At 45.2% G+C, this 12,135-nt stretch overlaps 2 protein-coding genes across 25 annotated transcripts in view; one reads left to right on the top strand and one right to left on the bottom strand.

Annotated features, from left to right (window-relative positions):
- The window catches only part of COL8A1 (collagen type VIII alpha 1 chain), an 86,757-nt gene extending 83,027 nt beyond the window's left edge, over nucleotides 1-3,730 (top strand). Inside the window, exon 5 of the mRNA XM_086883000.1 lies at nucleotides 193-3,730. Within this exon, the coding sequence (XP_086739126.1) occupies nucleotides 193-2,099 (1,907 nt within the window). The 3' untranslated portion in view covers nucleotides 2,100-3,730. The remainder of the gene's footprint in view (nucleotides 1-192) is intronic.
- Nucleotides 1-12,135, bottom strand: part of ST3GAL6 (ST3 beta-galactoside alpha-2,3-sialyltransferase 6) — a 101,975-nt gene that overhangs the window by 8,405 nt on the left and 81,435 nt on the right. For 17 of the 24 annotated variants that reach the window (XM_086883012.1, XM_086883014.1, XM_086883013.1 and 14 more), the window contains 2 exons: nucleotides 11,173-11,325; nucleotides 4,759-9,497 (listed from right to left, as the gene is read on the bottom strand). In XM_086883012.1, coding sequence (XP_086739138.1) covers nucleotides 9,417-9,497; nucleotides 11,173-11,325 — 234 coding nt within the window. In that variant the 3' untranslated portion in view covers nucleotides 4,759-9,416. Of the gene's footprint in view, nucleotides 1-2,146; nucleotides 4,295-4,758; nucleotides 9,498-11,172; nucleotides 11,326-12,135 lie in introns of those variants that run through there. The other 7 variants (XM_086883018.1, XM_086883020.1, XM_086883019.1 and 4 more) reach the window with 2 other exon arrangements.

Here is a 12,135-nt window from a genome sequence, read left to right as displayed (position 1 = left end):
AAACAGTAGTAACATCTTCTTCATTCTCAGCACCAACCTGTAACTCCGTAGGCTGTCTCTGTCTTCCACAAAACCATGAGGCATCATAAAAAGTATATTCAATCCAAAACTGCCTATTTTTTTAAGGATGTTATTGCAATCACATCTCTCCCTCTCTCTCTCCCCACCCCCTTTCTTTTCTTTCCGACACAGAAATTCCCATGCGCAGTCTGAGGGGTGAGCAAGGCCCCCCGGGTGAGCCTGGACCACGAGGGCCACCAGGGCCACCAGGATTACCAGGTCATGGTGTACCAGGAGCCAAAGGAAAACCAGGCCCACAAGGATACCCAGGAATTGGAAAGCCGGGTTTGCCAGGGATGCCAGGAAAGCCAGGGGTCATGGGGCCCCCAGGGCCAAGAGGGGAGATGGGGCCGAAGGGGGAGATTGGGCCCATGGGGATACCTGGACCGCAAGGACCACCAGGGCCTCATGGGCTTCCCGGCATAGGGAAAGCGGGCGCTCCGGGGCTGCAGGGGCAACCAGGGCCAAAGGGTGAGCCTGGGATGAAGGGGCCACCAGGAATCCCTGGGATCCCAGGGCCAAAGGGGGAGAAGGGGGTCGGGATCCCGGGTTTGCCGGGCCTAAAGGGTCCACCTGGGCTGCCTGGTCCCCCCGGCCCCGTGGGGCTGCCAGGGGTGGGCAAACCGGGCATGGTTGGCTTCCCCGGCCCACAGGGACCTCTGGGCAAACCCGGACCCCCAGGAGAATTAGGGCTGCAGGGGCCTCCAGGGGCCCCCGGGATCCAAGGCCCTCCTGGCCCTCCTGGCATCGGCAAGCCCGGCCAGGACGGCATGCCTGGCCAGCCCGGCTTCCCGGGCGGCAAAGGGGAGCAGGGATTGCCAGGCCTGCCGGGGCCCCCCGGCCTCCCCGGGGTTGGCAAGCCGGGCTTCCCCGGGCCCAAAGGGGAGCGAGGTGTGGGTGGTCTGCCTGGCCCCCTGGGGCCGAAGGGGGAGAAGGGGCACGCGGGGCCACCCGGCATGGGAGGGCCACCGGGGGAGCCCGGCCAGCCAGGCCTGCCGGGCATCATGGGCCCCCCGGGGGCCGCCGGCTTCCCAGGACCTAAAGGGGAGGGGGGTGCCGTAGGGCCCCCAGGACCAGTCGGCCCCAAGGGAGAACCTGGCCTGCAGGGTTTTCCAGGCAAGCCAGGCTTTCCTGGGGAAGTGGGTGGCCCTGGGCTGCGGGGGCTGCCGGGCCCCACAGGACCCAAGGGGGAAGCCGGACACAAAGGCTTGCCGGGGCTGCCCGGCGTCCCGGGGCTTGTGGGGCCAAAGGGCGAGCCCGGGCTCCCCGGGGCCCAGGGGCTTCAAGGCCCCTCAGGCATCCCGGGCATCGCGGGCCCCAGTGGTCCCATCGGGCCCCCGGGGCTGCCAGGGGCGAAGGGCGAGCCAGGCATGCCCGGCCCCCCTGGCTTCCCTGGGGTAGGCAAACCCGGTGCTGCGGGGCTGCAGGGACCCCCGGGGAAGCCGGGGGCGCTCGGCCCTCCCGGCCAGCCGGGGCTCCAGGGGCCCCCGGGCCCCCCCGGGCCCCCAGGTCCGCCGGTCATCATCCCGCCCACCCCACCCGCCGTGGGACAGTACCTGCCTGAGGTGGGGCCAGGCATAGACGGCGTGAAGCCTCCCTACGGCTACAAGGGCAAGAAAGGCAAGGCTGGCGGCATCGTGTACGAGATGCCCGCGTTCACGGCAGAGCTCCTCACGCCCTTCCCCCGCGTCGGGGTGCCTATAAAGTTCGACAAGCTCCTGTACAATGGGCGGCAGAACTACAACCCCCAGACGGGCATCTTCACCTGCGAGATCCCCGGCGTCTACTACTTCGCCTACCACGTCCACTGTAAAGGCGCCAACGTGTGGGTGGCGCTGTACAAGAACAACGAGCCGCTCATGTACACCTACGACGAGTACAAGAAGGGCTTCCTGGACCAGGCTTCGGGCAGCGCCGTGGTGCAGCTGATGCACGGAGACAAGGTTTACGTTCAGATGCCATCCGAGCAGGCGGCAGGACTCTATGCCGGGCAGTACGTTCATTCGTCTTTTTCAGGGTATTTATTGTATCCCATGTAAAACGAAACAGACACACACACACAGCACACACACACGAAATCAAAACCTTTCTCCGCTGCTTCAAACTTTTATACCACGAAAGACGCGTTTTATGACCATTTTGGACCATCTTGTACAAAACCAAAAAAATAAATACAAAGTTTAACATTATGCACAGCTACTTATAAAAAAAAAGGTGTGGTGAACATATCTAAAGATGTGTATCAGGTTCATAAACAGTTGTTTTGCACCCAAGGGGGACATATTAGCTGTACATTATATATTTCTGCAATGCCATGCTTACTTAATTTCATTCACAGTAATTCAGTACTAAAGTTCAAATCAGTGTATGTCACTCACTCCTGTTGCATTGATCATAGTTATGAGATGAAAAACAGTGACTTAAACCAGAGTAGGTCAGTCTCTAATTATATTAAGAAATTTGAGTGGCTTATTTGTCTGGGTGGGGGTTTTCTTGGGTTTTTGACAGCAGGTCTGCCTGACAAGCAAAGGTTCTCTTAGCTGGAGACTTGTATTTCCCTTCCCTTGTAGTAAAATAATCCTGCAGGTGTGGGTTTTTTCCTGAACAATTTATTTATGATGGAAGAGGAATCCTGATGGCATGATCATTCCCCTGAGCCACCTCTAGCAGTCATTGGAACTAAAATGTCACCACCAACTCCAGGCAGGCACTGGTTTCACCTCCAAACGCCACAGCACTTGGAAAGTTTCCATTCTCTATTCACACAGCTCAAGTACATGAGGTAAATCTTCCCCATTTACTTGTGCCACGTCATTGAGACATTTCGGCCAACACATGACAATACTTCAGGGTGGCATAAATTTACTTGGATTTCTGTGCTTGTACCAAGAACCCATTTGGCTTGTCAGACAAGACATCTATTCTGCCACTCAGCAAAAGCTGAATCAGTTTACTCTTCAATGACTAGGCAAAGCAGAAGTAGCTCTGTTTGCTTAACTGATTTGTTGCTTGAGATCAACCAGTTAACTTTACCGGCAACACTGATCATGCAAATTTATCCAAGAACTTGGTTCTATCTAAAAGCTGATTTCCAATCTGTATTTATACATTACCAGTTGTCAAGGAGAACCTGCAGGCCTCAATACTTTTCTATACTTGAGGACAGCGACTTCTGTGCACGAAGTCTCTGTCTGCTCATCAATGGTGCTAATCTCACCTCAACAAGTGTTCTGTTTCCCAAGGGCAGTGGACCTTGCTGTGGTTCCCTGTACAGTGCTGCGCATCACACACTGCTGCACTAGGTCAAAAAGTTAGGTGCTCATCACTTCTTCCATGTCTTTAGCTACCGCTACTGCTTTTGATTCAAAAATGAACCTAGATTTTTTTCATGGAGAACTAAGATTGGATTTAACTGGCATTACCATTATTTAAATGCAGAGTTTAATGCGGTCTAACATTGACTAAGGACTCCAGTGATACAATGTGGTGCTTTATCTCAGAAATTTTATGGAACGGTGGCAGGAATGGACGGACAGTTTACCAGACACTGGTGACTTCAGTATGTTCCCAGAATATGAGATACGTCAAAAGCAAATAATTTTGTATTTAAAATTTTTGTACTGATTTGAAAAAAATATCTTATTAAATATCTTTAAAAATAAAACCAAAACCCAATCCTGTCTTCATTCAGAACTATCAGAAGGAACATTCAACCTCCTGAATTCATTTATCAGACCACAAGGGCTCTCTGGAACCACTGACAGCCCGAGGTGGGGGGGTGGAAATTAAGAGGTACACCCTTTTCTCTAGTTCCCATCTCCTGGCAAAACATGCTCTAAGCCAGAGAGGGAACACGTTCCATGTGGTGGGAGGACACAGCAGGGGCTGGGGGGAACACAAAGAGGGAATGGCTCCCTCAGGTAGCCCGTGGGGACAGATACTGCTTAGCAAGAGCCAACGTCAGAGTTCAAGAAGGCAGAGGGGCAGCCAAGGAATCGGCCACAGAGGCTGCTGCTAAGGGCTTGTGTTGCCTGGAAAGGCAGAACTGGCTGCCCAGAGATGCTGGCTCTACTGATGTGGTTTCCCCACCTCACCTCTAAGACAAGCATTTCCTCCAAGCTGCTGAACTCCTGAATGTCCATACTGAAAGGAATGCACTGAATACACACTGTGCCAGAGAACTGTTATCCAAATCTTCCTTGGACTCCCTGAAGCCCTCTTCATCTCATTTTTACTGCACAAAGAGAAAACAAATAATGAGCTAAGTACTGTACTCAGCATCTCTCTATCTAAAGCCATTTTCACTTTCTGATTTTTTTTATCACACACCATCTTCTTTGTTCTACATTTCTTATTTTAGCATTCCCCCAACAGTCCACATTAAGAAAACCAAGATTCAAAAAACAAATGAAAAATCTGAATCACAAGGATGCTGCTCTTGATCTTAATCCACAAAAAACATGTCCCAGTTCTGGTTGTACTCAGCCTGGAGTTAGATCTCCAGCCACAATGTAACTCCGCCCACCTAGGTTCAAAAACTTTCTGCTGTTTGCTCTACAAAGCACTAAAGTTTGTTCCAAAACTTGATACCTTATCTGACACCACTATTTACTTTACACACCAATAATAATGGCCTTGGGCATACCCACACATCCACACTCACACAGAGCACCAGCCTTGCAAAAATAAGTCCGAGGGCACTGTCTTTAACAGTTTATTCACAGGAAAATAATCTCCTTCCATTTGTAGAATTCAAAATTTCACTTGAAACAACTGTAAGAATTCTTCAAAATACAGGTGGCACTTTAAAGGCATATAAAACTTAAGACAAGTGGCAAATAAAATAAGTATTTCCTAATACCAAAAACATATGTTGAGCTTTGTATGTTCTTAAAAATCAGAATCCACTTAAAAGTGAAGGTATTTATACTCTCCCCCAGAGCACTGCTAAAAAGGAAAGTATGGCACTGGAAACAAGAAGTACCACATGCTAATTAAACACCAAAGTTGAGATTCTGTATTATTATTATCACCTGTATAGTCACTGGAAATGTTGCTCAGTAACACCTCTTAGGCACTCTCAGAATCACATTTAATGCAATAGTCTGTGACTTCTCTTAATTATTATAGGAGAGTACAAAATAGTTTCCCAAAGAAGGAACATCCTTAAGGACAGAGCCAAACAAAGCTTTCAGCCAACACGTGTCATCCTGCCTGTTCTGTGCGCGGTTTGGTATCTTAGAACCGTGTCCTTCTGACAGTGCAGCATTTTGTGAGGGGTGGCAGATAAAATGCAGAAGTTCCTTTGCTGTAAGGTGATGCTATCTAGAAATTCAGCAGGCTGCCAGAGAACAGGAAGAATAAGAAGGGAGGAGAACATCTGACTTCAGGTAGAAAAATGATGGGAGACACTGAGGACCTGCACAGTTACATTGTTATCAGACACAGAAATAAAGCTGGCAGCTTCACACCTGATGTAATTAAAAAAAAAAAAAAAAAAAAAAAAGACTGGACAGGTTTTAACAGGTTTTAAAGGGAAGTTTCAGTGCAGAGATTTCATTTTCAGGAATGGCAAAAAGGGAAAAAGGAAGTCTTAATAGCAGCCCACACTCAGAAACTATCTAAATATTTGGTGTTAGCATTATTGTTTTATTCTAAAAGCCCCAAGTCAAGTCTTTGGTACTGCAAAACACCTGTGAAAATGTGTGCTCAGGCAGAACAGAAGTGTAACCTGTGAGCACTGCTGGGAAACACTACACATGGGTGCTCCTGCCTGGATGAAGTTAGTGCCAAAGCAAGACTCATCCTCGAGGCAGAGTATCAGGGATGATGTGCATGAAGCAGGTGGTGGAGCAGAGCTGGTGTACACAGGATCCTAAAAACATCTTGTGGGAAAAAAAAGTCAGTACCTAGCTTTACTGAGGAGACTTTACTTACTGCTTTACTTATTACTGAGGAGAAATGCTACTGGCCTGCAAACTGGGCTTTCAAAAAAAAAAAAACAAAAACAAACAAAAAAGCACCCAAACAAAAAAACCAACAAAAACAACAATAAAACAAAACTTGAAAAACAAACAAAATAACAAAACAACCAAACAAACAAAAAACCACATGGTTTACAAGCAGCATCAGCTCTTGGCCTGATCCTGAGGGAATGGGTTTCATTCAAAGTATTACCCAGTCATCCTGGGACAATAACTATGGACTTAATGCCCCTGGCATGAGCACAGAAGTGGGAGAAAAATATCCCTGAAAATACTGCTTAATTTGAAAAATAAGTCAGTCATACAATGGGAAGGTTTATTAGGATATAAAAAGAAACAGCTGATATGGACAAGTGCTTTTAGAGAACATTATTAAATTCATCGAGAACACCAAACATTATTTTAGAAAAGTACTTTAGGGAGATCAAAAAGTTGATGTGGCAAAAGTAAAAAAGACTAAAGGGATTTTTTTTTTTAAGTACAAAGAGTTTGGGAGACACCATTCATTTGCCATGAAGCTGCTTTTTTTGTTTCAATTATTTTGTTTGTTCTGCCACAGCTAGAATCCAAATCTCATCCCCCCACAAAAAAACAGAAAACCTACTAGAAAAACTGGAGGAATCAGTTTAGATTAGTGAGAAAAGTACCTCTGGAGAAGAAATAAAGCAGAGAAAATAACCACATCTTCAAAAGCAGAGCTCCCTACCCACTTCCTGGAACTGGGGACAGGAGTGGAGAAGGAGAGGGATGCAGTGTGCACCATCACAAGAACTCTCCTCACAGTGTCTGAAACAAATTCAACAGTTCTCCTGGGAAAAAAATCCTCCTGCACAGCATCCTTTAAGATGTTACATGGATGCAGCTGGACCATGGCAGCAGCCATTGGGAGAGCTGGGGGTGCCAGCTCTGGAAGCAATAGTGAATTTTGAGGGTGAAGGGGCAGCCCCCCACTTCTGCCAGCCTTGGCTCTCAACACAGTCCAAGATCTACCAGGGGCTCCTTCACAGCAACAGCTTGGAAAACACTGCTATGCCTGCAAAAAGCCTTGCCACAGCAACTTTTGCAGGTGGAATTATTATTGTCAGGAGTTTAAATCACTGTACATCTGGGGCTGCAGAATCATATACAAACCTTTTTAATTAACCAAAATAACCAGGAGAACTAAATACTGGTAGTGACAAAGACAATACTGTCATTATTTTCTTAAGTGAAACCCCACTTGTTTGTATTCAGATTTTCAAGCAAAGACCTCTTCAAAGTCTTGGGAAAAAATAAAGATTACAAGAAGTTAATAGCCCTTCTGCCAGATGGTGAAGAAATTGTGATTTCCTCCATTTCCAACACCAGAGTCACCTGTTCCAGTGCCCCAGAACCCTCCCACACTCTCCCCTCTCCTCCACACTCCCACCTGCCACCCTGCACACAGCTGGAGTGCAATTGCACCCATGGGACACACAGCAGACAAGACACCATGGCACACCCTGTGCCTTGCTGGGACACACCTGCATCCATACCCACCTCATGCAACAGATTTTTCTGACATCTTGAGTTATTTCAGGTATGTCCAGCTTGCTGGAAAATAGACCAAAGCTCAGGAATCACCGAGTGGAAACACAAGCCTCCTCCCCTTCAGCTTTGGCACCTCTCCAGACCATACTGCCCTTCCTAATTCCCAAAGGGCAGAGCCAAGGAGCTAAAGCTGGAAACGAGAACTATGGGAAGGTGTTTGTGGTTTTGTTGGGTTTTTTTAAGTACCCCTGCACCCCACAAGAAAGATGACTCTTTGGTTACTTCAATGCTTATTCCTCTATATAGCTGCAGTAAAATAAATTGTGTTCAATACTCTTGAAATCCTCAGCTTCTGAAAATAACAAATACCATGGTTTATGTTCTTATCACTATTGTTTGCATTATTCCTAAATGTACCCTCTATATAATTTCATTTAAAAGCAACAATGGTATTCCTACCAACTTCAAAGACTTTTTTTTAAGTGGACTTATTTTTGCCTTCTTAAGGTATGATTGCTAAAGATAACCACAAGATCTTCCAGGAATTCTGCCATAATTAAAATAAAAACTTTACACAGGTGTCCTGTGAGAGAACTGGAACAGCATACTGCTGTTCTTTGACAGTTATCAGGCACCTTCCCAGGAAGATTTAATTTACTCACAGGCTTGTCAGAGACAAACCAATACAGGAAACAGACATCCCATTAAATGCTTCAATTAAAATGTCAATTAAGTTCCTATTACTAAATGATTTAGTTCAGCCACGCACTTGAATCTTAAATATCGAGACAAAAGAGGTAAACAGATGCCAAATGATAAATCAGCTGAGGTACATCCTGGATACTCCCTACCACACTCTGCTGCCAAAAATGGGAGTATTCCTTGTTTGTATTGATGTATTACAGCATCTGAGGAAGAAGGTTGTCCTTGTTTGGAAAAATCCACCTGTTTTTGAGGAGCAAACAAAAAAATACATGAGAGGTTGTCATGGAGAACTAGGACTCCAACAAACATTGACTCTAAACTCAGGCATGAACATCTCTGTCCAAGCTTGTGTTTCTGGTGTGGTCTGGGAGCTGACACACAGGAAGTTCGGACAGCTCTTCAGTCTTCATATTCCCTCTTTTGAAGTCAAGTCAGCAAGTGTAGAATTTACTGGATGCACAGCACAGGGAGTATGATTTTTCCATGAAATGGGTACAACACAAGCACTGTCAACACCAACATCTCCACAAATTGGACCAAGGGTCTTCAACTTCGGCAGAGGCAGACAGAAGCTCAGAGGTGATGGTCAGTGCAGAAGCTGTGGGCTGCTTGGCTGAAGGTGGACATCCTCTCCTCAGGAGCATGGCAGAACAAGACCTGCACAGTCTGTTATGTTCCCCCTTCTCCAATCACAGTAATGATTTTGATGCATAGTTTTAAAGCCATTTTCATACGAGACAGATATTCATGACTTTACATCCACCTACTGATTGAACACCGGTCATCTCAGTCTCTTGACAGTGGAACTCTTTTGGAGAACAACACCAGAAACAAAAGTATTCCAGAGAATTAACCATCTGAGAAGAGTTCTCACTGGTAAGTAAGTGATGTGCATCACGTTTTTATATATCCCTGATACTTTCAATTGAAAGTTTCATGGTTTTCCCACTATTAAATAGCTTCACAGAAATTCATTCAACTCTGTTTGCAATAGTCCATTATCCTCAGGCATAGAAGCTTTTGCCTTGATGAGGTTTCTGGGCTCCTTTAAACAGTAAACAGTTACGCTGCACTTAAAAAATAAAAATGTCATACAAAAAATAAAAATTTTTCAAATCTTGAAAATAGTGATTGTTCTTTGTGTTTCCCATTCAGCTTTCACGTCAAATTGACCACAAAGTTCTTGTCTATAAGCTTCTTCAAAAATTTCTGCTCAGCAGTGATGTTGTGGTATTCATTCTAAAGAGATGTGAGGGAATAATGAAATTAATCATAAAATCAAATTATAACCAGCAGCATCACTTGGCTGTTCCTTTCTATTACCTGTGATACTTGGAAGATGCTAAGAACAGAAAAGGTCTGGAGAAAAGACTTCTTAGAAAAGGCTAGCACAGTTTCCCAAGAACATGCTCAAAACTAGATTAGATATTTCTGTAAGGATGCAACTAAAAACAATGGTAACAGTGAGAAGAACAGGTGAGATGTGGTCTCACAGAATTATTAACTCATTATTAACTCTCCCAACTCCTTGCCCTGCTTATTCAGAGCAACAGCTGTGTAACCACATTTACAGCACAAGCAGTCAGAAAGTAAGTAATCCTCAAAGCTCAGTGCAGGTTCTTGAAAAGCACATCAGGCACTCGTGGTTCAGATGCATCCTGCCAATTAGCAAGCCCAACCCATCTTCTGTGCTGTATCCAGTTCCTGGATACACAAGAGACCACTAAGGTTAGTGGAGGGCAGCACAAGAAAAGTAAATTTTCTTAAGACACTGAATCCTGTAAATAAAAATGAATATAATACAAACACTGCATAAAAGATTATACAGATGTAGTATAGTATTTGCAATTTATTACCACAAAAGAACTAACATTTTTGTTTGATGGTTTGTTTTTAAAGTTTCAAGACTTTAGGAAAATTTATGGATGTCTATTCAGCTAATGATCAACCTTACCCAAATTTAGTGTATGTTGCAAGAAAGCACCTGCAGAGAGGAGCCTCCAGAGGAAGGCAAGTTCAGTGTCAGAGGAAAATTATCTCAGAATAGCAGGCATCTAGGAGTTCTGAGAGAAACATGAAAGGCTCCTATGGGCACTGTCTCTACCCTTCCTCTTCAGCAAATGGAAGAGAAAGAAAATGGTACCCACATGCAATGCATATGCAAAAGAAAACTTCACACTGCTGTGAAGGGCTGACACAGGGTTGCTTGAAATAGAGAGATGAAGGCAACTGAATACAAGAGCAGAGACATAAAAGAGAAGGATGGCCTTAGCAAAGCAGCAGGGAGAAGAAGGCATTCCTGATGTTTTCCAGCCTCCTGCTGCTCCCTTTCCTGCTGAGTTGTGACTACCCCCCTCCTGGAAGCAGTTCCTTCTCTTCCTACCTGCCTCCAAGAGTTGCTTTTCTTTTCTACTTCCAGTTTCCAAAATTAATTTCTTTTCCTATGCAAGACCTATATAAGTTCATAGGTCTTAACTCCTTCCATTCCTCTTTGCTCTTCTTTGTCTCTTAAGAAGTTTGACAGCTATGACATACAGTACAAGTATGCCAAGGAAAAAGAGAACACGAGCAGAAACAGCACTGCTCATGTGCTGACAGTGCTAACAAAGACATCTCTAGGAAAAGAGTTGTGCAGCCTAAGGAAAACACCAGCAAAGCAGAACACAATACACAAATGGACATCTCATCCAGACATTGCAGAATATGGTACAGCACAAGGGACACAAAGACCAGTATGTACATTTTTCAGAAGCAACAGCAGACAAAGATTCAAGCAATGTTAACCCACAAGACACAGCTGAACCAGGAGATGGTGGGAGGCCTTTCTGACCTGCAGCTCACACTTCTATCTATCTTGAATTGCCTTCTCCAGTTACCAGCTCTATTTTTCTCAGCACAAACAAGTGTTAGTTACCTGCATCATCTGAGACATGGTTTCATTGCCATAGTAGTGCAAAGAACTATTTCTGTCAGTGAAGTCATACTTGAAGCCTGCCAGGTGGACTTCGTGGCATATGTGAAATGCCAGTGTAATGGCAATTAGCCCCGTTGTTGGATGCTTGGGTTTCTATAACAAAACACAAAGAGAACACACAATAACTACCTGGCAGCCTGATGGGAACAGAGAACTTAAGAACAGAGACAAGGGAAATCAAACAGCCTGGGTCTTCTACAGATATTTGGTTTCACAGGTTGATCCCCTCCTGCCTCTAAAGGAATAAGGTACTGCCCCCACAGGTTTCCATGACCAGGGTGTGTCTGTCATGTCAGCCTTCCCTGGGATTCCTTGGTTTCTAGTGCAGACTGAGCCCTTCCCTCCACAGAAGCATCAGGATGGTCTCCCCACTGCTCTGCTCAGCTACTTTCATGAAACTGAGCAGGCTTCACTACGCTGGAAAACAATTTACAACCCCTTCAAATTCGATTGAATTATGAGATGTGTTCAGAAGTTTCTACATCATGGGGACCCAGATGAAAAGAACATGATATGCCCAAATTTTCATAGCAACAAACTAAAAAAGCATGAAAGCTACTGCTACACAAATGTGACTGAATTTGCATTTCTTCAAAGCAGGGAAATTCCGTAAGAATTTTGCTTTAGACCTTTCCCTGCTATCCCCATTAGAAGAAACAAAATTGTAAATAAAATCATTTCTCCTCTACAGTAAGTTCAGAAGTAAAAGCAATGTAAAATGAAGAGCATGTCATAAACAGGTTTTAACTGTGCAAAATCAAGAGCACCTAAGCAAAAGGTAGCAATTCTCACAAAAGCAAAGAACTCCATGCAACCCATCTGCCCTATCTTGTGCTCAGATACATGACTTCTTTAGCAGCAGCAGAGGCTAATATGATCTGGGGAAGTAAATGAAGCAAGTTT

This window comes from Cyanistes caeruleus, chromosome 3 (genome assembly GCF_971803275.1).
Source record: "Cyanistes caeruleus chromosome 3, bCyaCae1.hap1.1, whole genome shotgun sequence".
Classification (NCBI taxonomy): domain Eukaryota; kingdom Metazoa; phylum Chordata; class Aves; order Passeriformes; family Paridae; genus Cyanistes; species Cyanistes caeruleus.
Note: the sequence above shows the minus strand (reverse complement) of the source record. Positions and strands in the feature narration are given on the sequence as shown.